The following is a 24,488-nucleotide window of genomic DNA, read 5'->3' on the forward strand; positions in this document are numbered from 1 at the left end:
CTAGGGAAGGAGAAGAGCTCCTGGAATGTCACCTTTGGGTGGGAAGCAGCGGGGAAGGGCAGGAGGGATCCGCAGGGACGGGATCTGCCGCAAACCCGGCATAAAAAACACCCCGAGCGCCCGCTCCAGGCTCCTCCGGAGGATTTGCTGGGAAGCGCTTTGAAGTGCAAATGAAGGATTTCCGTCAGGTCGGGAGTTAATTTGGGAGCGAGGGGAACATCCCGGGATGGATTCGGAACCCCGAGGGGCGCGGGAGGTCCCCGGGCGCCGGGGACAAAGCTCGGAGCACCCCCGGGAGCTGGCGGAGGGGTCGGGTGGGGAGAGGAGGAGCAGAGGGAGGCAGGACGGATCCAAACTGCTGGAATTGTCTCTCACCTCAGCCATTCCCTGGGATTTGGGGTCCCCACAGCCCCTATGGAATCCAACCCGGGCATCCCATGGCATTCCCAAGGCTGAGTTTTCCCACGGGGCCCCATCGGAAAGGGAAGGGAGGAAAGGGAAACCCCCCCCCCTGTCCCCCCGCGGCCTTTTATTCCCCTCTTCCCAACAGTTTCTGGGAAATTCGAGCCAAGGAAATTCGAGCTGAGGGAATTCAAGGAAATTCGAGCCAAGGGCAGCCTCGGGATCCTTTGGACACCCTCTGGAATGTTTGGGATTGGTAAATCCCGAGAAGAGCCCCCAGGGACGTTGGGGCTGCAGGAGGCCCCGAGGGGCAGGAACGCTGCCGGATTCCATGGGAATTGTTGGAAAAAACAGGTGAAATCCTCCTTTTCCAGCAGCAGGAATTCGGGCAGGGGTTCAGGCAGGGACGAGGACAGGGACGAGGACAGGGATAAATCCAGGGATGAAGGCAGGGATGAATCCAGGGATTCGGGAAGGGATTCGGGTAAGGATTCAGGCAGGGATACAGGCAGGGATGAGGGCAGGGATAAATCCAGTCCTGGGAATGTCACTGTCACTGTCCCTGTCCCGGGAATGTCCCTGTCCCTGTCCCGGGAATGTCACTGTCCCTGTCCCTGTCCCTGTCCCGGGAATGTCCCTGTCCCTGTCCCGGGAATGTCCCTGTCACTGTCCCTGTCCCGGGAATGTCCCTGTCCCTGTCCCTGTCCCTGTCACTGTCCCTGTCCCGGGAATGTCACTGTCCCTGTCCCGGGAATGTCCCTGTCACTGTCCCTGTCCCGGGAATGTCCCTGTCCCTGTCCCTGTCCCAGGAATGTCACCGTCCCAGGAATGTCACCGTCCCAGGAATGTCACTGTCCCAGGAATGTCACTGTCCCTGTCCCGGGAATGTCACTCGCCATCACACCCAGAGCAAAACCACCTCGGCAAGACCGGGATTCCCTCAGCTGGAAAATCACATTCCAGAGGGTGCCACCGGCTCCTGGGTGTCCCCTGCGAGTGGGAAAACGTCCCGAGGCTCTCCTGGCTTGTTTTTCCCAACTTTTCCAAGGAAAATCAGCTTTTTTGCCTTCTTCTAAGGTGATCGTTCAGCACATCAACAGTGGGAAGTGCAGATCCTGGGAATAATCGTAGGAATAATCCTGGGAATAATCATGGTGTCCCCAGGCCGGGGTGGTGGCACGGATGGCTGATGTCACCTCCAGGGTTCCAAAATCCATTTGTGCCTCATTTTCCCCACCTTTTCCAAGGAAAATCAGATTTTTTTCCTTCTTCTGAGGCTCAGCACATCAACATCGGGAAGTGCAGATCCTGGGAATAATCCTGGGAATAATCCCGGGAATAATCGCGGTGTCCCCGGGCCGGGGTGGTGGCACGGATGGCTGATGTCACCTCCAGGGTTCCAAAATCCATTCTTGGCTTGTTTTTCCCCACCTTTTCCAAGGAAAATCAGATTTTTTCCTCTTTTAGGGGGATCACTCAGCACATCAGTGTCAGGAAATGCAGATCCTGGGAATAATTCCGGGAATAATCCCGGGAATAATCGCGGTGTCCCCAGGCCGGGGTGGTGGCACGGATGGCTGATGTCACCTCCAGGGTTCCAAAATCCATTTGTGCCTCATTTTTCCCCACCTTTTCCAAGGAAAATCAGATTTTTTCCTTCTTCTAAGGTGATCGTTCAGCACATCAACATCAGGAAATGCAGATCCTGGGAATAATCCTGGGAATAAGCCCGGGAATAATCCCGGGAATAATCGCGGTGTCCCCGACCCGGGGTGGTGGCACGGATGGCACCGGTGACACAGCGCTGTCACCTCCAGGGTTCCAAAATCCATTCTTGGCTCTTTTTTACCCACTTTTTCTAAGGAAAATCAGATTTTTTCCTTCTTTTAGGAGGATCACTCAGCACATCAGTGTCAGGAAATGCAGATCCTGGGAATAATTCCGGGAATAATTCTGGGAATAATCCCGGGAATAATCGCGGTGTCCCCGGGCCGGGGTGGTGGCACAGATGGCTGATGTCACCTCCAGGGTTCCAAAATCCATTTTTGGCTTGTTTTTCCCCACCTTTTCCAAGGAAAATCAGATTTTTTCCTTCTTCTGAGGCTCAGCACATCAACATCGGGAAGTGCAGATCCTGGGAATAATTCCGGGAATAATTCCGGGAATAATCCCGGGAATAATCGCGGTGTCCCCAGGCCGGGGTGGTGGCACGGATGGCTGATGTCACCTCCAGGGTTCCAAAATCCATTTGTGCCTCATTTTTCCCCACCTTTTCCAAGGAAAATCAGATTTTTTCCTCTTTTAGGGGATTACTCAGCACATCAACATCGGGAAGTGCAGATCCCGGGAATAATCCCGGGAATAATCGCGGTGTCCCCGGGCCGGGGTGGTGGCACGGATGGCACCGGTGACACAGCGCTGTCACCTCCAGGGTTCCAAAATCCATTCTTGGCTCTTTTTTACCCACTTTTTCTAAGGAAAATCAGATTTTTTCCTTCTTCTGAGGCTCAGCACATCAACATCGGGAAGTGCAGATCCTGGGAATAATTCCGGGAATAATTCCGGGAATAATCCCGGGAATAATCGCGGTGTCCCCGACCCGGGGTGGTGGCACAGATGGCACCGGTGACACAGCGCTGTCACCTCCGTCTCCCCCGGAGAGGAAGCGGCGGCTCCCGGCGCGTTCCCCTCCCACGGCGTCTCCGAGCGGGGGCAGGAGCCTGGCAGAGGCTCCCGGGAAACCAAACAGCAGGAAAAGAAAAAAAAAAATATAAAAAAATAGGGAAAATAAAAATAAAATCGTTTTTTTTAATGGTGGAGTGAAGAAACGGATCCCGGCCGGGGTTTTCCCGAGGTTTTTATGGAGCTGGAGGAGCGCAGGGGTGGTTCTTTGATTGATTGATTGATTGATTGATTGATTGATTCATCCCGAGGGAATGGGATCGAGGTCCTCGCGCTGCTGGTGGCGCCGAATCTTCGGGAATTTGGGAGTCCCCAGGGGTTTGGGGTCTCTGGGAATGTGGGAATTCCCAGGAAATGTGGAATTCCCAGGAAATGGGGAATTCCCAGGAAATGTGGGAATTCCCAGGAAATGTGGAATTCCCAGGAAATGTGGGAATTCCCAGGAAATGTGGGATTCCCAGGAAATGTGGGAATTCCCAGGAAATGTGGAATTCCCAGGAAATGTGGGAATTCCCAGGAAATGTGGGAAATCCCAGGAAATGTGGGATTCCCAGGAAATTCCCAGGAAATGTGGGAATTCCCAGGAAATGTGGAATTCCCAGGAAATGTGGGAATTCCCAGGAAATGTGGGAATTCCCAGGAAATGTGGGATTCCCAGGAAATGTGGGATTCCCAGGAAATTCCCAGGAAATGTGGGAATTCCCAGGAAATGTGGGAATTCCCAGCGGGGTTTGGAAGTTCTGGGAGCGTGGAAGTTCCAGCGCCGTCCACGGTTCCTTGTGATGCTGCTCAAAAAAACCCAAAAAATCCCAAAACGCCCCCAAAACTCTCCCAAAAATCCCCAAAAAACCCAAAAATCCCCAAAAAACTCCCAAAAATCCCAAAACACCCCCAAAAAAACCCCAAAATCCCAAAAAACTCCCCAAAATCCCCCAAAAAAACCCCCAAAATGCCCCCCAAAATCCCCAAAAAACTCCCAAAAATCCCAAAACGCCCCCCAAAAATTCCCCAAATGCCCCCCAAAATCCCAAAAAACTCCCCAAAATCCCCCCAAAAAAGATTCTGGAAGAGTTTGAGTGGATTTGAGGAAGGAATTCCTTGCGATACAGCCCAAAAAAACCCCAAAAGGCCAAAAAAAAGGCGCAAAGGCCCCAATCCGCCCCCAAAACAAACCCAAAAACCCTTCCAAAAGCACAACCCACCCCCAAAAAAAGCTCGGAATTCACCAAAAAAACCCCAAGAAAGCAAAAAAAAAAAACACTCAGAAAAAATCCCAACAAAAAAAATTAAAATCCCCTCAGGAGGCCCAAGAAAAGCACAAAAAAATTTAAAATTTTTGATTATTTAACCCCCCCCAAAAGACCCAAAAACCCTTTAAAAAGCCCCAAAAAACCCCAAAATAAGAGTGCAGAGCCGGTTTTGGTGGTTTTTTTTGTTTTTTTTGCACTACTCTCAGTGTTTATTCTGCGCTGCCTCAGCCGGGAGCGGAACCGGAAACACAACCGGAACCGGAAATACAACCGGAACCGGAAATACAACCGGAACCGGAAATACAACCGGAACCGGAAACACAACCGGAACCGGAAATCGGCTCCTCCCGACCGGAAACGGCTTTTTTTTATTATTATTTTTTAAATTTTTAATTTTTTTTTTTCTCAAATTTTCATTTTTTTTTTTGTTTTCTTCCACCTTTGGGAATCGCCGCCCCCCCGCCCCGAAATGAAAAGAAAAAAGGCAACGCTGGGAACGGGATCCTCGGGGGTTTTTTTTTTTTGTGTTTTACCTCGGATTTTGGGTTTTTTTTGGGTGGATTTTGGGTTTTTCTGGGCGGATTTTGGGTTGTTTTTGTCGGTTCTGCGCGTTGGGCAGAGCACTGAAGGCACATTCATGTCTGATACCCTGTACGAGCTGGGGCAGCGCTGGGAGGGAGCGAAAAGGGAATTAAAAGGGATGAGGAGGAGGAAAAATGGAATTTTTTACAAAAAAAAAATGTTGGAGGAGAGAAATAAAAATAATTTGGAAATGGGGGAAGAGAAGGGGGAAAAATAAAGGGGTGAAATTAGAAATGGAAAGGGATGGGGAAATTGAAATTAAAAATAAAAAGAAATGGAAAAAAAAGACAAATTGGAAAAAGGGAAAAATGGGAAAAAATTAAAAGAAATGGAAAAAAAGAAAGGGGGAAAAAAGGGAAAAGTATTAAAGAAAATGGGAAAAAATGAAGAAAAATGGATGAAAAAGGGGAAAAGTGGAATTAAAATAAATAAAAATGGGAAAAATTAAAAGTGGTGATAAAATGAAGAAAATGGGAAAAAAGAAAGAAAAAAGGTAAATTAAAAATAGAAAAGGAAAAATAAACAAGGAAAAATGAAAGGAAAAAGAAAAATGAAACTGGAGAAAAGAAAAATGGGAATAAGAAAAAAAATAAAAGAAAAAGGAAAAAAATTGAAAAATAAAGAATAAAGGGAAAAATCAATGAAAATTTAAGAAAAAAAAAGAAAAAAATTGAAAAAATTAAAAAAGTGGAAAAAATTAAAGGAAAATGGAAAAATAAAGGGAAAAAAAGGTAAAAAAAATAAAAAATGAAAGAAAAAAATAAAATTAAAAACCAAAAATAAAACCTCCAAGAACTGAGGAGCAAATCCTGCCCAATTTTCCTGCTCCCCCTCCCAGGAGCTTTCCCGACACCTCCACAGAGCTGCGAACGAAGTGAAAATTCCAAATCTCCAAACCCTGAACCTCCTAAAACAAAAAAAGTTTTGTTGTTGTTTGGTTTTTTTTTTTCCCCCCCTTTTTTTTTTTTTTCTCCTTTTTCCAGAGGAAAAAAATTCCGCTCCCAACGCGGCGAGAAATTCGGGAAGCGGAAAAGCCAAAAAAAAAAAAAAATAAAAATAAAAATTTCCTTGTGTGGATTAGTGGGAAAAAACAAACAAACAAACAAACCCCCAAAATCCATTTAAAAAAAAAAAATCCCAATTTTTTTTTTTCTGGGTTTCCCTCTGGAAAAGAGCAAAGAATATCCCAAAAAAAAAAAAAAAAAAAAGGAAAATATTGGGGAATGTTTGACACCATTTTATTCATCTTCAACTGCAGTGGAAAAATAGAAACCTTTTACAAGCGCCGGCGTTGTCAGCTCAACTCAAGTTATATATTTATATATTTTATATAAATTTCTTTTTTTTTTTTTTCCTTTTTTTTTCCTGTTTTTTATTTTTTTCCTTGTGTTTTTTTTTCCAAGTGCAGCAAGAGACCAAAAACCACATCGAGCCTGATCCGAATCGAGCCCCGAAAAAGCAAAATAAAAAATAAAAATAAATCCCAAATAATTCCAAATAAACGGCTTTTAATCCCATTTTTTTTGTGATTTTTTGTTTTCACATCCAATTTCCTTCTCCAAACATCATCTGAATTTTTAAATATTTTTTTTTCATTCTTTTTGTACATATTTTTATTTTTTTCTTTTTTTTTTTTTTTTTATTTCAATGCTTTTTGAACTCTTTGGCACAATTTTGATTCTGCTACAGTCCGAGTCAGGAGATCTCTTTTCCCAAATTGCAGCACTTTTTTTTTTAAAAAAAAGAAAAAAAATTCCAATTCTTAATTTTTTTTCCTGACTTTTTTTTTTTTTTTGGAATTTTTCAAGCCTGAAACTCGCTGGACAAATGGATTTTTCTATTCCCTGCAACCCAAAAATTGTGTTTTTTCCCCCATTTCTACATTCACAGTTGAATATTTAAGGAAGGAAAGGCGCTTTTGTTGCTGAGCAGGACAAGCCAAGAGCTCCGAACATTCAGCATTCCCTAAAAATAAAATCCCTAAAAAAGCGACTTTCCTTAATTTTTTTTTACATTTTTTTTTAAATTTTTTTCCTCTTTTCTACTATTTTTTCCCCATCTCTTACTGCCTGAACCTCAGTTATGAAATGCAACAGCTGAACCCTTAAATTTTGTATACTTTAGATTTTTTTTTTGCCTTTTTTTAAAATTTTTTTGTCTTTTTTTTTTTTCCCGGAATTTTTTTTTTTGTGATTTTTGGGAAAAAAAAAAATAAGAGAGAAACTGCAATGAATTCTTTTTTTTTCTTTTTTTTTTTTTTTTTTTGGGAAGTTGAGAATGTGGATATGACCTCACTCACACACACTCACTCCTCTTGAAATTCCTTCTCTCTCCTTTGGGATTTGCCTCATCCCGGAGATTCCCAAATCCCTGGGACATTCCCAAATCCCTGGGAAATTCCCAAATCCCTGGGACATTCCCAAATCCCTGGGACATTCCCAATTTTCCACCTCTCTCTCTCTCTCTCTCTCCAGCAGCCAAAACCTCACAGAGCACCACTTGAATCCCAATTTTCCCCGTTTTTCCCTCATTTTCACCTCCGAGCTCAGCCGCTCCTGGGAATTTTCAGGTTTGCTTTTTTCTTTCCCCTTATTTTTTTTTGGTGTTTTCCTTGGAATTTTTGGGGCACAGAATTCCCTCCTGGATGCCGGGGTTCTCACCAAACGTTGGGATTTTTGTTCCGAGCCTCACTCACTCATCCTCAGCATCCTCTCATTCCCAAACATTCCGCACACGTCCTCACTCCCGGGGTTTTTTTTTGGGGGGTTTTGTAGGAGATTGGAGATTTTTCCTTTTTTTTTTTTTTCTCTTGGTGTTGTTGGTGTTGTTGTTTTTTTCCAGTGGGGGTCCTCAGGTGTCGTCCCAATGGTAACAGATCTGGAAAAGGAGAGGGGGGAAAAAAAAAGGGATTTAAGGGGAAAAATGGGATTTAGGGGGGAAAAAAGGGATTTGGGGAATCAAGGGGAAAAAAAAAGGGATTTAAGGGGAAAAAATGGGATTTAGGGGGGAAAAAAGGTATTTGGGGAATCGAGGGGAAAAAAGGGAATTGAGGGGGGAAAAGGGAATTAAAAAGGGGGATTCAAGGGAAAAGGGGATTAAGAGAGTTCAGGGATAAAAAGGGGATTCAGGGAATTTAAAGGAAGAAAGGGAATTCAGGGAATTAAGATGAAAAAAGGGAACTCAGAGGAAAAAATGGGAATTCAGGGGAGTAAAAAGGGCATTCAGGGGATTAAGGGGGGAAAAAAAAGGAATTTGGGGGGGAAAAAAAGGGAATTCAGGGGGTAAAAGGGACTTAAAAGCCCTAAAAGTGGTTAAAAATGTGAGGATGTGGCTCTTGGGTTGGGCTCCATCCTAGAGATTTTTCCAACCTTAATAATTCCAGGATTACACAAAAAATAAAAGACTTCAACACCCCAAATCCCAGAAGAAAAAAATGTGGGGAAAAAAAATCGACTTTGTAGGATTAAAAGAGAAATAAAAACCCCCAAACGGGGCTTTTTTCCACCAAAAACAAGGAAAGCAACCCAGTGGAAAACAGAACTTTGGGACTGGGATTCTTCCCAGGCTCTGCTGAGCCAATTCCCTGATTTTTTAGGTGGGAAAAAAATCCAGGATGAGCCCTCACCAAGCTTGGTTCTTGAGTTTTCTCAGCTCTTTTGTGGCCCAGGTGGCGAGGGTTTTCGTTTTGTTCGTCTTGGATCTCCTCCCTTCCGTTAGCAGTTCATGGATCATGGGTCTGGCTTCTACTAATTTCAGGACATCCTTCCCAAAAGCTGTACACAAATCCCTGGAAGCAGAAAAATTAGGGAAAAAAAAGGAGGTGAGTGGTAAAAAATGCTGGTCTGGGGCGTTGATTTTGGGGAAATTGTGATTAACGAATCGATTTCTTGCCCAAAGGTTGATTTCTCCATTATTTTCTTTAAATTCATCAGGAAAAATTGCTTTCTCTGTTCCCTAAGGATGAGGGTTTTGGGTTTTTTTTGGTTCTAAACTCCTGGAAAAATCCTAAATCTGGGGTTTTTGTGGTGATTTTCTCAGCTGTGGAATCGCTTCACACCTGGAGTCGAGCAACAAACTCCAACCCCAAAACTGACACTAAAAACTTCAGAGAGGCAGGAAAAAAGGGCAGATGCCAGGATTTCAACCTGGATTTCTCTGTTCCCTAAGGATGAGGAGTTTTTTTTGCTTCTAAACTCCTGGAAAAATCCTAAACCTGCGATTTTTGCGATAACTTTCTCACCTCATCCCTTACCTGCGGAATCGCTTCCAAACACCAAACTCCAACCCCAAAACTCACACTAAAAACTTCAGAGAGGCAGGAAAAAAGGGCAGATTCCAGGATTTCAACCTGGATTTCTCTGTTCCCTAAGGATGAGGAATTTTTTTTGGTTCTAAACTCCTGGAAAAATCCTAAATCTGGGGTTTTTGTGGTGATTTTCTCAGCTGTGGAATCGCTTCACACCTGGAGCCGAACACCAAACTCCAACCCCAAAACTCACACTAAAAACTTCAGGAAAAAAGGGCAGATTCCAGGATTTTTCCTAGGAAAAGGAGGATGGGGAGGCCTCACCCTATGAGTCCTGCGGCGCAGGCCACCACCCCGTCCGTGTGATCCTCGTCCCCCGCGATGTGGTCGATGTAGGAGAGGATAAATTCCACCCTGGGCTGCACCAGCATCACGTCAGCTGCAGGGGAAAGGCTTGGTCAGAGCTGGGAATTTTTGGGATGGACGTTTTGTGTTCCCAAAACAACCTGGATCCCACCCGGAACGGCTCCTCTGGGAGGGAAGGGGAATCGGGTCCTGGATTATTTGGGATTTTTGCTGTTCCTTGCTCTCAGGGTTTGTTGTCACAGGGGTGTGACGATCCCGAAAGAAGGCTCAGGGGGAAATCCTGGATCCCTGGAAATGTCCCAGGAATGTGGGGATGTGGCACTGAGCGTTAAGGGGTGGAAAGGGGATTAAGGGGGAAAAAAGGGAATTCAGGGGATTAAGGGGGAAAAAAGGGAATTCAGACAAAAAATGGGGGAAAAAAAAGGAATTCAGGGGGAAAAAGGAATTCAGGGAAATAAAGGGAAAAAGGAGATGTGGTTTGGAGGTGACACTGGATGATTTTAAAGGAAGGGAAGGAGCAGGTGACAAGGATGTGCCAACCCCAAAAGGAGGCTTAGGGAGGTTTGTATTTATTTATTTTAGGGATATTTGGGAATATTTCTCCACTAGAAGGGTTTTAATGCCCAAAAAAACAGTGGATGTGGAACTGAGGGATGTGGCTGATTTTAAGGGAAGGAGCAGGGACGTGCCCAAGGATGTGGCAACCTCAAAAGGAGCTTTGTATGGGATATTTGGGAATATTTCTCCACTAGAAAGGTTCTAAATGCCCCAAAAAAAACCAGGTGGATGTGGCACTGGGTGAGGTGGCACCGACTGGCTGATTTGAAGGGAAGGGACAGAGCCAAAAGGAGGCTTAGGGAGGTTTGTATGGGATATTTGGGAATATTTCTCCGCTAGAAAGGTTCTAAATGCCCCAAAAAACCAGGTGGATGTGGAACTGGGGGCTTGGAGGTGTCTGATTTTTCAGGATCTTTCCCAAGCTGGATGGCACTCACGGTGCACGTTCTCCTGGTCTCCCTTCAGCCCCTGGATGATCCCGGTGTAGGCCTCCAGGCAGCCCTCCCGCAGCTCGTTCAGGTAATCCACCATGTCGTAGTCGGACTGGGGACGGACACAGGGACAAAATGATGCCTCAAGTTTGAATTTTGATGTTTTTCCAGGTTCTCTGCTGCATTATGTTTGACTCTGAATGTCAGCAAGCTCTCCTCACAGTTCACACACAACAATCCAGCCCCAGGAACAAGGGCACAGTTGGGCCCAGAAAGTGCAAAAAACAGAGGATTGATGGAGCAATCTGGGATTTCAAAACCTGGAGCTGCACTTGGACAATTAATCCCAACATGGAAATGGACCAAAACTTTTAATGGAAGTGTGAAAACTCGTGACCAGTTGGGTGTTGGCTCTTGTGCTGCTCAAGGTGTATCCCTTAATAAATCCCGTAATAAATCCTAAAGGAATAAAGTTATTCCTTTAACTCTGCTCTTGAGGCATCAGGGTGAGACCCTGGGAATGTCCCCAGGGATTGGGGACAGCTCACCTTGTCCACCTGGGCCTGGGAAGCCTGCTGGAGGGTGTTGAGCACCACGTCCAGGTACTTCTTGAACTCGCCCCCGATGGCCAGGGCGATGTCCCCGAACACTGAGAGGATCTGAGGCTTCACCGACCTGTGCACGTTCTCGTTCTGCAAGGAAAACACCCCCAGAGGGTCCTGGATCAGCGTGGGAATGGGGAAAGGAAAAGAGGGAATGGCCTCCAGCTGCGCCAGTTTTGGGGTTTTGTGCGGGATGCTTCGGAATGCTTCTCCAGTGGAAGGGTTGTGAAGTGTTGGAGCAAAGTACAGCCAGGGGTTGGAAAATGCCTGGAAATGTCTCAGGAATGTGTGTAGGGCAGGGAAAGGCAGGAAGAAAGGATTTTGGAGGGGAGGAAGAAAGGATTTTGGAAGGGAAGAAGAAAGGATTTTGGAAGGAATTCAAGAGGAAGGAAAGAAGGAAGGGAGGGAGTAATTTGGAAGGAAGGAAGGAATTCAGGAAGGAAGGAATCCACGAAATTAGGAAGGAATTCAGGAAGGAAAGGAGGCAGAGGGAGTGGGAGAGATGGAAAGTGGGAGAGAGGAAGGAATTTGGGAGGAATTCAGGCAGGAATTTATTTAGGCATTCAGGAAGCTGCTAAAGGAGACATTCCCTCAGAACCCAAATCCCTTGCCCCCAACACCCCCTGGCCGCCGTTCAAACGCGTTGCCAAACACGAGACATTCCCGGCGGATTCCTCCCACTTCTCCCACCTCCCACTCCCCGGGGAAGAGTGTGCATCCAACTGTTACTCGGGAGCCGGGAATCTCCCACTCACCCCCAGGTTCTCCAGGAGCAGCTGCATCACCTCGTCGCAGAAGGGGAGGATGTTGGACTGCAGGGCTCGGCACAGGTCCCCCACCAACCCCACTGCCGACAGGCAGACCTGCAACGGAGCAGGGATCAGCCCCGGGGATTTGGGATCAGCCCCGGGGATTTGGGATCAGCCCCGGGGATTTGGGATCAGCCCCGGGGATTTGGGATCTGGACACACGGGAGGGTGATTTGATCCTGGGAATAACGAGCTGGCTGACAGCACGGAGGGGTGGCACGAGGGCAGCACATGCAGGAGTGGCAGGGGTTTGGGTTGGAAAAACACCTCAAAATTCCACAGTTTTCCATGGGGCAAGTCCCAGACAGGATTTGGGCTGGAAAAACAGCTCCAAAATCCCCATGGAGGCCACCAGGATTTGATATTCCAGGGGGAAATCCCAGCCATGATTTGATATTCCAAGGTAAAATCCCAGCCAGGATTTGGGGAAAAACACCTCCAAATTCCAGTTTCACCCCATGGATGGAGGCCACCAGGATTTGATATTTCAAAGGGAAATCCCAGCCAGGATTTGGTCTGGGAAAAAACCCTCCAGATTCCCCTGGAGGGCATCAGGATTTGAGACATTCCAAGGGGAATTTGCTGCCCTATCGACACTTTTCCTTGGAAGTAACTAAGAAAACGTAAGAAACCAAAATTCCACGCTCCAAAGTGGTTTGAATTTTAGAATCCCAGGATTGTTTGGGCTGGAAGTGACCCCACTGGATGGGCAGGGAACACCTTTCAACACTCATCCAACCTGGCCCTGGAAAATTCCAGGGATGGGGCAGCCACAAATTTCCCTGGATAAAGGGAGAGATTGGATCCATACCTGGTACTCAGCGTAGTTTTTCAGCCCAATCCCAAGGAAAGGTTTGAAGGCATCCATGTATTTCAGGAATTCTCCACCCAGAACTGTGCAGGGAAAACAATCCAGTGAGAAGGAAAATCCCAGTTTGTGGTGTTTGCCATAAAAAACAGATCAGATATCCCTGAAATTCCACGCAAAACAGTGAAAACCAACTCTCCACATGACAATCGAGTAACTGAAATGGACTGGAAAAATTCCCATATTTCTTATTGTAAGAAGAAAATACGCCAGACCACAATTCCATGCTCCAAGGTGGTCTAGATTTTAGAATCCCAGGATTTCTTGGGATGAAAGGGACTTTTAAATGACACCTTCCACTATCCCAAGTTGCTCCAAGCCCTTTCCAACCTGGCCTTGGACACTTCAGGCATGCCAACACGCCCAGCTCTTGTTCACTGCCTTATCCATATTTTCCCTTGGAAATAATAAGAAAGTACAAGAAACCAAAATTCCACGCTCTAAGGTGGATTTGATTTCAGAATCCCAGGATTTTTTGATTTCAAGAGGACCTTGAAGTGCCACCTTGGACACTTCCAGGGATGGAGCACCCCCACCTTCCCTGCACCACCCAGCCACAAATGACATTTTTCACCATGTTGCCCAAAATTCCTGGATCTAACCCCATCCCAGGCTGTTCCCAGCCCGTTCCTGACCTTCCACCAGGGTGCTGACGGCCATCAGGGCGTCCTCCTGCACCCCCCCGGAGCCGGCCGTGCTCTGGAACATTCTGAGCAGTGACGCCATCACCACGTCCGAGATCTGCAGCGCGTCCTGGTGCTGCACCTTCCGCAGCACGTTCTGAGGGAAAAATCATGGAAAACAGGCAAAAATCACTGCTCATCTCATTGGTAAGACATTCCCACACCCCTGGGTGCTGCAACTTCTGAGGGAAAAATCACGGAAAATGGACAAAAATCACTGCTCATCTAAATGCTAAGACATTCCCGCACCCCTCGGTGCTGCACCTTCCACAGCACGTCCCGAGGGAAAAATCATGGAAAATGGGCAAAAATCACTGCTCATCTCACTGGTAAGACATTCCCACACCCCGGGATGCTGCAACTTCTGAGGGAAAAATCATGGAAAACGGGCAAAAATCACTGCTCATCTCACTGGTAAGACATTCCCACACCCCGGGATGCTGCAACTTCTGAGGGAAAAATCATGGAAAATAGGCAAAAATCACCGCTCATCCCACTGGTAAGACATTCCCACAACCCTAGATACTGCAAGTTCTGAGGGAAAAATCATGGAAAACAGGCAGAAATCACCGCTCATCCCACTGGTAAGACATTCCCACACCCCGGGATGCTGCAACTTCTGAGGGAAAAATCATGGAAAATGGGCAAAAATCACTGCTCATCCCACAGGTAAAGCATTCCCACACCCCTAGGAGCTGCATTTTCCTAGGGAAAAATCATGGAAAATAGGCAAAACCCACTGCTCATCCCAGCATTCCCACACCCCTGGGAGCTGTGATAAGGATGAAAGAGCTGCTGTTTGAACCCTTTTGCTGCCAAAAAAAATCTGCTTTTGTGGCTGCAAAGTCCCGTTCATTTGGCTGCATTCAGATTTTCCAGCTGAATTTCCCTTTCCTGCTGCATGGGCTGTTCTCAAAGCTTTGCTACTTGTAAGCTGGAATTAAATGTGACCAGCCCAAATTTAGCCTATTAAAAAAAGTAAAAAAAAGAAAATACTTTTTTTTTTTTTTACTGTTGCAGCTGAGCTTGTAGGGGTTGAACCCGAGTTTGGCTTCTGATTTAGTTTAGAAATGCTTGAAGTGGTTACAATTCAACAATTCCCAGGAAAAGAAAAAAATCCTTAACTTCCAGAGGAAAGTAATTATTTGAAGTTTAAATTTTCACGCCACAAAGACAGACTTTGGCTGTTTATGTAATTAAGACTTGATCTATGGAATTACAGGATGGTTTATGTGGGAAGGAAGTTTAAAAATCCCTGAATTCCACAGACAGGTACATATTCCACTGAACCAAATTGCTCCTTCCCATCCTTCCAGGGGTGGGATTTTCTCACTTAACTTTAAATATTAACAAATGTTTTTCCTCTGCTGGATGTTTGCAATTGTATCTCCAGCAAAACAACAAAAAAATTAGGTAAAAGACCAATAGATTTCATTTTTTTAATATTGAAAAAAGCCCCTCTGCTGAATTTTACTCAGTTGTTTTTAAGTATTTGCTGCAACTGGGTAAAAAATTCAGGTTCAGGTTTTGGGATAATAAAAAACCCACATTTAGAAATTAAAACTGGCAGCTTAATTCCACCTGGACTACACCCCCCTGACATAGATTAGTGCCCACCCTGTGAGATTCCAAAGTGAAAATTCCCCATTAGAACTCTTTCTAAGAACAGATTATTCCCATTTCCCATTATTTTCAAAAATTACCCTAAAATTGGAGAGTGAAAACAACCACAAAGCTACTGAAGATGAAATTAAGGATTTCTCAAATCAACCTCGAGACCACCTGGGTTGCTCTGAGCTGATTTTTGAGGGAGAATGCCCTTTTTGGAGTGGCGTTTGCAGCAGTAAGCACTGCACTGGTGGCTCCTGCTCATTAGCAGATGTTTAATTGGGAATTCTGAGGACACTCAGAACATTTTAATTGATGCCATTTGGATCAGGAGCACCAAGCACGAGAGGCAGATGAAGGAATCAAAGCCATGAGGGGATTTTTTTGTTGTTGACTGTGGGATTGTTGAGGCTCTAGCCAACCCAAGAACCAATCTGACAGCACAGACAATTCTTTTATAAAATCCCCAACAGCGTTGAGTCATATTGCCCTGGATTTTGTCACTAGAGCACAACTTAGAGACTTCTGAACCTTGCAGCACCTCCCACGTGTCAGCTGGGACCCAAATTCCACTTTTTTCATTCAATTCTCAGCACCAGGAGCTGCGGTTGGATCTTCAGGGGGCACAAAAATGCCTCAAAAATCACTTTATTCCCACAAAAAATAAACAGGAGAGAGGAATTTACCTGGAGAGTAGCACAGAGAAGGGACTGGAGATCGTTGAATTGAATTCTGTCAGAGGTGCTCTGGATGTGAGACTGAAACAAGAACAAAACCCCGCGTGTGAAGAGGCTGCCTGGGATCCTGGCAGCTCCAGAGAGAGCCAGGTTGTACTTTAAATATTTGTTCTTTTCAGATTTCAGAGCAGAGGGGCTGTGAAGAAGCTGAATATAGAATCCCTGAGTGGTTTGGGACCTTAAATCCCATCCATTCCCATGGGCAGGGACACCTCCCACCATCCCTGCATTTGGAGACTCCCAGGGACAGAGCAGCCACAATTTCCCTGTTTTAAATCAGGATTTACCCACCTCCATCTGCAGCACTTGCTGGAGCCTCTCCATGATGACCAGGGTGGTTTTTTGGACAGCAGGATAACAGTCCTTGGCACTGTTTTTCACTATTTCCATCAGGGATTCATAGGCAGAACTCCTCAAGTTATTCTGGTGTCCATCAGGTCTGCAACAGAAGGAGGAAGATTTGCAGCTCCCAGTGCTTGGAAACAGATTTTTTTTTTAATTTTAGTAAACCAGCAACAGCTCCATTTGAGTACTGTGACAAGCAGGAGCCACTTGAAAAGCCTTGAAATAAAGGGAATTTGTGAAGCCACTTCTGGCACATTTCCTTTTAATGATTTTCAGTTTTCAAAATGATTTTCAGTAGCTCTCACAACAAGGAGGGGGACAGAAGGAGCCTCGGAGCTGGTGTCAGGTAAGCAGCACTTCAAAGCCCCTCCCCAGACACCTTTGAGGGTGTGAAATTTGAAATTAAGGCACCTGAGATAATTGATGGGCTCCAGAGCCTTGAGCCAGACACTCCAGTCCCAGCTGGATGCAAATGAAGACAGGGAAAGAGTTTAAATTTTCAACTGGGACAAGGTTTTTAAGAAGAATCAGCAGCAAAAAGGCTCAGTCAGTCCATGGAGCTGATCTAGGGATTGAACCTCGAGCTGTCAAGATTTATGTGACCTCCAAGCCACCATAAAATTTGAGTTTTAGCCTTTTTTTCCCCTGCACCTCGTAGCAAAATATTTTGCCTCATCTATTTTCTGTTTCAGCTGGGATGGGAATGGGAGATTAAGTAGGTCCCTGACTCCTCTGGGAGCACCTGGAGCTGATGGGAAGGGATGGAACCACACAAAAACAATCAGGAAAAGGAACAAACACAGATCCCTGGTTACATCCTGCTGCAATTCCTGATTATCCTGGGGTCCTGCAGGCAACTGGGCTGCACAAAAAGGGCAGTCTTAAAACTGTGGTGTTAAACTTGGAGATTTAAGGGAAAATGGGGGAGATGTGAGGGGAAAATGGGGGGAGATGTGAGGGGAAAATGGGGGAGATGTGAGGGGAAAATGGGGGAGATGTGAGGGGAAAATGGGGGAGATGTGAGGGGAAAATGGGGGAGATGTGAGGGGAAAATGGAGGGGAGATGTGAGGGGAAAATGGGGGAGATGTGAGGGGAAAATGAGGGGGAAGTGTGAGGGGAAAATGAAGGGGAGATGTGAGGGGAAAATGGAGGGGAGATGTGAGGGGAAAATGGAGGGGAGATGTGAGGGGAAAATGGAGGGGAGATGTGAGGGGAAAATGGAGGGGAGATGTGAGGGGAAAATGGGGGAGATGTGAGGGGAAAATGGGGGAGATGTGAGGGGAAAACGGGGGAGATTCAAAGGGAAATGGGAAAGGGACACACTCCTAGATTTCCTAAAACCAGATATGAACAAAATTATGAGAAATTATTCAGCGTGAAGAGCTGTCTCCCCAGGATTTGCATCCTCTATTCCTCTAGGTTTTTTATACCAAATAAAGCCACATTTTTAATCCAACACCAGATCTCAGCTGCCAAGAAGAGCCCGAGAGCATGGAGTGGGAAATAATTGAAAAAAAGGCTTTTTGGAGAGGTTGTTTTACCTGTCTGCAGTCTCCAGCAGTTTCTGCACTATCAGCTCAAAGGAGGAGGATAAGCAGTAGGTTGCTGGCTCTTCCTGATCATCAGCCACATCTGCAGCTTCATAGGCAGCTTCAGCAAGGCTGGAGAAGGCCTGGAACACAAAATATCCTTTGGTTTTCCAGCCTCACAGCTCCAGAAATTCAGATTCCATAGGTTTTGATTCCAAAATACAACAAAAAAAGGTAACAAACCCAAACTAAAATGTGTGCAGGATGAACAATTCCAGAGCAGTTTAACTGTGATATAAGTGGGTGAGAGGAGCTAAAAGCTTCCTGGCTTTTTATTTTACTCTACAAACATTCAGGAATCATCATCATGAGACAAAAGCCACCTGGATTTTTGCCAATATAACAGAGCAGGGAAAACCCCTTTGTGCTGATGAATCTTGGAACCTCTGGAATTCTAAAAAGAAGAGATTCTGTCACTTCTATAAGTTGTTTTGACAGGAAAATCCTCCTCCCCAGCTCAGTCTGAAGGAGCAGCTCCTGGGTGGCAGTGGGGACATGAGAGACCACAAAGCATCAGCAAAAAAAAAATCCTGCTTCCCAAATTATTTCTGGGATCGCTCCAGGAACAGGTTTGGGTTTGGGCCTTGAGGCAATCCAATAAAAAGTTTAATCCAAAAATCCCTTTTCCCAACCCCATGACAGCAGGGACAGTTGTAGCATTCCCAGACTAGAGGCAACTTCTACACTCAGTTGAATATCAGCATTTTTTTCCCTAAAATTCAACCTTTTTCCCTTATTTTTTCCTGCCAAAGCCACAAAATAGAGTTGGGATAATGAAAGTGTCAACCAGTGTTTGCTGAGGGAGCAAACCATGGATTAACTGTGGAATTCACTAAAGTATGTGTGGATAAATATATATATCCACATTAAAAATGATATAAATATGTTAAATTATAGAAATATATAAACCCATATAAATATATATATAAAGTATAAACCCACATAAATATATTTATGTATAAATATATAAAATAATATAAACACAGAAAATTACATAAATATAGGAAACAACATAAAGATATAAACGTGTCTATTTTTATATATTAATTTGCATTTATATATTTTAATTTATATTTAATAAAGCCCTTGACAGAAGGGTGAAGCCAGATGGGAACCAGGCTCTGCCTGAGGGAAAATGGGAGAGATGTGAGGGAAAAAGGGAGATCTGGGGGAAAATGGGGGACATGTGAGGGAAAGCGGGAAGAGACGTGAGGGAAAATGGGAAGAGACGTGAGGGAAAATGGGAAGAGACGTGAGGGAAAATGGGAAGAGACGTGAGGGAAAATGGGAAGAGACGTGAGGGAAAATGGGAAGAGACGTGAGGGGAAAAAGGGAGATTTGAGGGAAAACGGGAAGAGATGTGAGGGAAAGCGGGAAGAGACGTGAGGGAAAGCGGGAAGAGACGTGAGGGAAAGCGGGAAGAGACGTGAGGGAAAGCGGGAAGAGACGTGAGGGAAAGCGGGAAGAGACGTGAGGGAAAGCGGGAAGAGACGTGAGGGAAAGCGGGAAGAGACGTGAGGGAAAGCGGGAAGAGACGTGAGGGAAAACGGGAAGAGACATGAGGGAAAGCGGGAAGAGACGTGAGGGAAAGCGGGAAGAGACGTGAGGGAAAGCGGGAAGAGACGTGAGGGAAAGCGGGAGATTTGAGGGAAAATGGGGGAGATTTGAGGGAAAGCGGGAAGAGACGTGAGGGAAGGCGGGAAGAGACGTGAGGGAAAGCGGGAAGAGATGAGGGGAAGTGGGAAGAGATGTGAGGGAAAGCGGGAGATTTGAGGGAAAATGGGGGAGATTTGAGGGAAAGCGGGAAGAGACGTGAGGGAAGGCGGAAAGAGACGTGAGGGAAGGCGGGAAGAGACGTGAGGGCAAAAGGGAGATTTGAGGGAAAACGGGGGAGATTTAGGGAAAACGGGAGATTTGAGGGAAAACAGGGGAGATTTGAGGGAAAACAGGGGAGATTTGAGGGAAAGGGGGAAGAGACGTGAGGGAAGGCAGGAAGAGACGTGAGGGAAAGCGGGGGAGATGTGGTCAGACAAGACTAAACAACCTCAAGGGACAGCCAGGCTGGATATTTAGGAAATTTCCTTCATGGAAAAAATCCCAGGCATCTGAACAAGCTGCCTGGAGCAGGGCTGAGCTCCCAATCCCTTCAAATTCACCGATGAGCACAGAAGAGCCAACACAATTTAGCGGCGGTACGGGGGAACACTCAAAAACCCTTCCAGATCCCACCAGGAGCTGTTTTTCCCAGTGGATCCGGATTCCCAGCGGGGTTTGGGGGGTTCCTCACCCAGCAGACGTTGGTGGCCACCCTGGGCTCGGCGCTCAGCCCCTCCATCAGGCACTGCAGCAGCGGGGCCAGGTAGATATCGTTGATGGCGGCCTCGGGCAGCATCTCGCAGATCCTGCCCACAGTCCAGGCCGTCGTGTCCCTGACCACCACACTGGGATCCTTCATCAGCTCTATCAACGTTGGCATGGCCTGGGAAAGAACGGTGAAAAACCAGGTAAGGGGGGAAAAAAAAATCCTGCATTTATCCCAATCCTGTAGTTTATTTAGGAGGTATTTTATTTTGTATTAATGTGATCTCTTTTCCAAACACCTTCACCAAGGATGGTTTTACTCAGCATGTCCAAAGAAGTTTATACATTCAGTAAATATTATCGTTTTCACTCCTTCAAATGCATTTCTTCATATATTTCTACCTACCAGAGTCCCAAAGCAGATTTGAGGTAACTTAATGTGAGTGCTGGGTTATGGATCAAATGCAGGATTTGGATTTGAGATGCTCTCCTCCAATTAACCCAGGGATTTGGGGCTTTAAAAGCCTCCAAAACAGGTTATGGTCTTCTGATTTTCCTTAAATTAAGAGCATGTGCAAATCAGACATTCTCCTTCAATTAACCCAGAGGATTTTGGGCTCTAAAAGCTTCCACAAAGGGGTTATAACCTTCTCATTTTCCTTAAATTAAGAGCACAAGCAAATCAAACATTCTCCTCCAATTAACCCAGTGATTTTTAGCTCCAAAAATCTCTAAAATCAGATATCCTTTTGATTTTCTTTAAATTAAGAGCACATGCAGATCAGGCATTCTCCCCCAGATAACCCAGGGATTTTGAGCTCTAAAAGCCTCCAAAAATTCAGAAAACTCAGGCTCTCCAAAACAGGTTTTGTTTCCTCTGAAACAAATGATAATGAAACAAATGATGAAAATTATATCCTCTCGTTTTCCTTAAATTAAGAGGATATGCAAATCAGACATTCTTCCTCAATTAACCCAGCAATTTTGGGCTCTAAAACCCTCCAAATCCCCACAAAACTCAGGCTGCACAAGCCCCCAAAACAGCTGATATCCTTCTGATTTTCCTTAAAATAAGAGCAAAACAGACATTCTCCTCCACAGAACCATGCAATTTTTAGCTCTGAAAGCCTCTAAATATGAGACTTTTACCTCCAAAAAACAGATTATATCCCTCTTGATTCTCCTTACGCGAAAACCTCACGCAAACCCAACGCCCTCCTCTGAAAAACCACAAGATTTTTACCTCTTTTTCCTAAAAAACTCACCTGTATTACTAAAGGTTTGAGCTGGTTGGGCTCGGGCCCTTCCAGGATGCATCCGAAGGCCATGACGGCAGCATCCCGGTACCTCCAGTCGGGATTTTTGATGTGCTCCTTGATGAAGGGCAACACGTGGGGGACGATGTCGTCCTCGCAGCACGTGGCCAGCAGCATCAGGCACACCCCCGCCGCCTTGCAGGGGTTCCAGTCGTCATCGTCGTCGTTCTCATCCTGCAAAAAAACGTCCCCGAGGTGTTACATGGAGATAAAACCTCAGCAAAGATAAAATAGCTATTAAAAATGTAATTCAGGCTTTATTATTCTGGTTATAGCCTAATAAATTCCTGATAAAGGGATTTTATATTAATTATAATATATATAATACAAATATATTATATATATATATAAATGTAGAATATAAATAGCCCAATAGCCCAATAAATTCCTGATAAAGGGATTTTATATTAATTATAATATATATAATACAAATATATTATATATATATATAAATGTAGAATATAAATAGCCCAATAGCCCAATAAATTCCTGATAAAGGGATTTTATATTAATTATAATATATATAATATAAATATATATTATATATAAATAGCCTAATAAATTCCTGAGAAAGGAATTTTATATTAATTATAATATATATAATATATATAAATAGCCTAATAAATACCTGATAAAGGGATTTTATATTAATTATAATATATATAATACAAATATTATACATATAAATATATAATATAAATAGCCTAATAAATTCCTGGTAAAGGAATTTAATATTAATTTCAATATATATAATATAAATATTATATATATATATAAATATATAATATAAATAGCCCAATAAGTTCCTGATAAAGGAATTTTATATTAATTATATACAATATAAATATATTATATATATAAATATTTTATATAAATAGCCTAATAAATTCCTGATAAAGAAGTTTTATATTAATTATAATATATATAATATAAATATATATATATATATATATAAATATATAATATAAATAGCCTAATAAATTCCTAATAAATTCATGAGAATAGAATCCCGTAATGGGGAAAATTTGGTTGTTCTTGTAAGAAGGAATTTGGAGATTGTGACAATTTAGTGACACCTGCAACAGCTACCCTAAATCATTAAAAGAAAAAAATGCGTGGCCAGCACATAACCACCTCTGGTAAATGAAGTAATTAGGGTAACAACTGGTTACCAAGCAATTATAGTTTATTGTTTTATAATTACCAACAATATTATTAATATTATAAACAATAATATATACTATATACTACATTACATACTGTAATATAACTATTACTTATAATTATGTTATAGTTCAGCACAACATTTCTAGGAAAATTAAATATTTAGGAAAACTTTATATTTATTATATATATTAAATTATGTATTTAGAGCTGCAGTTAATAAAAACACCTTTTTTCGCTGCTTAAAAAAGGTGTGTGTCTCATCAGCTCTCCACTGTGAGCACCAGGATCTGTGGGATTACGTGGAATTATCCCTTGGTTTGGTGGGTGTAAGGAAAATCCTGTTTCTGGAGGAGAGGTAACAGGAGTCACTGACACCTTTGGTGTTTTTCTTGAGGGGCCTCACTCACTTCTTCCCTCATCCAGGTGGAATTTTATCCCTTTGATCCCCGATATCTTCCCCAAGTGGACCCAGCACCATTAAAAACCTCCTTTCCCAACCAAACTCAGTCTATTAAACCTTCAGTACCTTTTTGACTTTGAGCGGCCTCATCCACCCCCCAAAAAGAGCTTTTCCAGGTGGAATTTTGTCCCTTTGATCCCTCCCAGGTCCCTGCACCATTAAAAATCTCCTTTCCCAACTCCCAAAGCCCCCAGAGCTGCCCCTGTTTCATCCCCTGGGATCCTCCTGCAATTCCACTCTGCTCATCCAAGACCAAAAAGAAACCAGGAAAACAATTCCCTGGATTCACTCAGAGCATTTTCCCAGCCAAATGAAGCCTGTTCTGTTAATTAACAGTTTTATTTTATAATTAGGCAAGTGATTCCATTAATTTTGATTAGCCTGATTGCCCCAACAAATCCCTGGAAATGTTTTAAAGGGCCTAAACAAAACCTAGGCCTCAAAAATCCCAGAGATTGGATCCCACATGAGGCAGGGCCTGTGGAATATTGGGTTTAATATCCCAAATATTCTCAGTAGGAATACAGGGAATCACCACACCTCTCCAGAAATCACAAATCCTGGGAAGCACAGCTCCAATAAATCCCTGGAAGTGTTTTACAGGGCCTAAACAAAACCTAGGCCTCAAAAATCCCAGAGACTGGATCCCACACAAGGCAGGGGCTGTGGAATATTGGGTTTAATATCCCAAATATTCCCAGTAGGAACACAGGGAATCACCAAATCTCTCCAGAAATAACAAATCCAGGGATGTGATCAGGGAAAAAGGAGGAAAGTCCCAGTCTCAGCCCAAAAATTGCTGCATCACTGGCTCAGAGTGGTGCATGAAACCTCATCACAGACCAGGGACCGCCACCTCCTGAGGCATTTTTGGGATCAGAGGAATCCAAAACCCAATTCCCAAAGGAGCCAGGGTGGACAGGAAGAGCTGGGCTGCAATTCCCACTGGGAATGTGGCACTCACCTGTTTTGTTAAGGTCTGGGTTAGAATAGGGACCAAATATTGCAGTGCCCCCTTGGCATAGAACTTGCTGGTGTGCTCTGGGGGCCGTCCTTGTTCTGCTGCCTGGAGGGAAGACAAAGAGGTGAAAAGTTTATTTTCATCAATATATTTATCTATTTTTATACAATTTTATTTTTTTCTCAAGCGTTACGAGGCTGAATGCAACTCCAAGAGGCACAAAATTCCCTTTTTTTAACCCCCTTCCTTTCCAACAGGAATTCTGAGTTGCCTCAAGGGCACTTTGCATCGAGTTAAATATTTCAAAATCCACTTTAAATATTCCAAAATCCACTTTCATTCCTCATCCCTCCTTACAGGGCACAATTATCCCCATTTTCACTTGGCTGTCAGGTGTAATTACCAAGTGACCCCGAGGTGAAGGAGCAAAAGGTTTGGAGCAAATAAATCCCACCCCACTCTGCTGCCTGTCCTTTTATCCTTGATTTTTTGGGAATCCAAGCATAGATATTTAGCAGCTTTTT

At 44.3% G+C, this 24,488-nt stretch overlaps 1 protein-coding gene across 3 annotated transcripts in view; it reads right to left on the bottom strand.

Annotated features, from left to right (window-relative positions):
* Nucleotides 1–6,251: 6,251 nt before the first annotated feature.
* Nucleotides 6,252–24,488, bottom strand: part of KPNB1 (karyopherin subunit beta 1) — a 34,996-nt gene continuing 16,759 nt past the window's right edge. For 2 of the 3 annotated variants that reach the window (XM_088068049.1, XM_005533799.2), the window contains 13 exons: nucleotides 23,968–24,069; nucleotides 21,326–21,550; nucleotides 20,047–20,238; nucleotides 17,712–17,842; nucleotides 16,116–16,263; nucleotides 15,774–15,845; nucleotides 13,432–13,576; nucleotides 12,740–12,822; nucleotides 11,875–11,982; nucleotides 11,066–11,209; nucleotides 10,524–10,629; nucleotides 9,487–9,601; nucleotides 8,538–8,703 (listed from right to left, as the gene is read on the bottom strand). In XM_088068049.1, the coding sequence (XP_087924175.1) occupies nucleotides 8,538–8,703; nucleotides 9,487–9,601; nucleotides 10,524–10,629; nucleotides 11,066–11,209; nucleotides 11,875–11,982; nucleotides 12,740–12,822; nucleotides 13,432–13,576; nucleotides 15,774–15,845; nucleotides 16,116–16,263; nucleotides 17,712–17,842; nucleotides 20,047–20,238; nucleotides 21,326–21,550; nucleotides 23,968–24,069 (1,737 nt within the window). Of the gene's footprint in view, nucleotides 7,794–8,537; nucleotides 8,704–9,486; nucleotides 9,602–10,523; nucleotides 10,630–11,065; nucleotides 11,210–11,874; nucleotides 11,983–12,739; nucleotides 12,823–13,431; nucleotides 13,577–15,773; nucleotides 15,846–16,115; nucleotides 16,264–17,711; nucleotides 17,843–20,046; nucleotides 20,239–21,325; nucleotides 21,551–23,967; nucleotides 24,070–24,488 lie in introns of those variants that run through there. The other variant, XM_014262286.2, reaches the window with a different exon arrangement.

This window comes from Pseudopodoces humilis, chromosome 29 (assembly GCF_049639895.1).
Source record: "Pseudopodoces humilis isolate 2021_Gansu_Grassland_sample_001 chromosome 29, ASM4963989v1, whole genome shotgun sequence".
In the NCBI taxonomy this organism is placed as follows: domain Eukaryota; kingdom Metazoa; phylum Chordata; class Aves; order Passeriformes; family Paridae; genus Pseudopodoces; species Pseudopodoces humilis.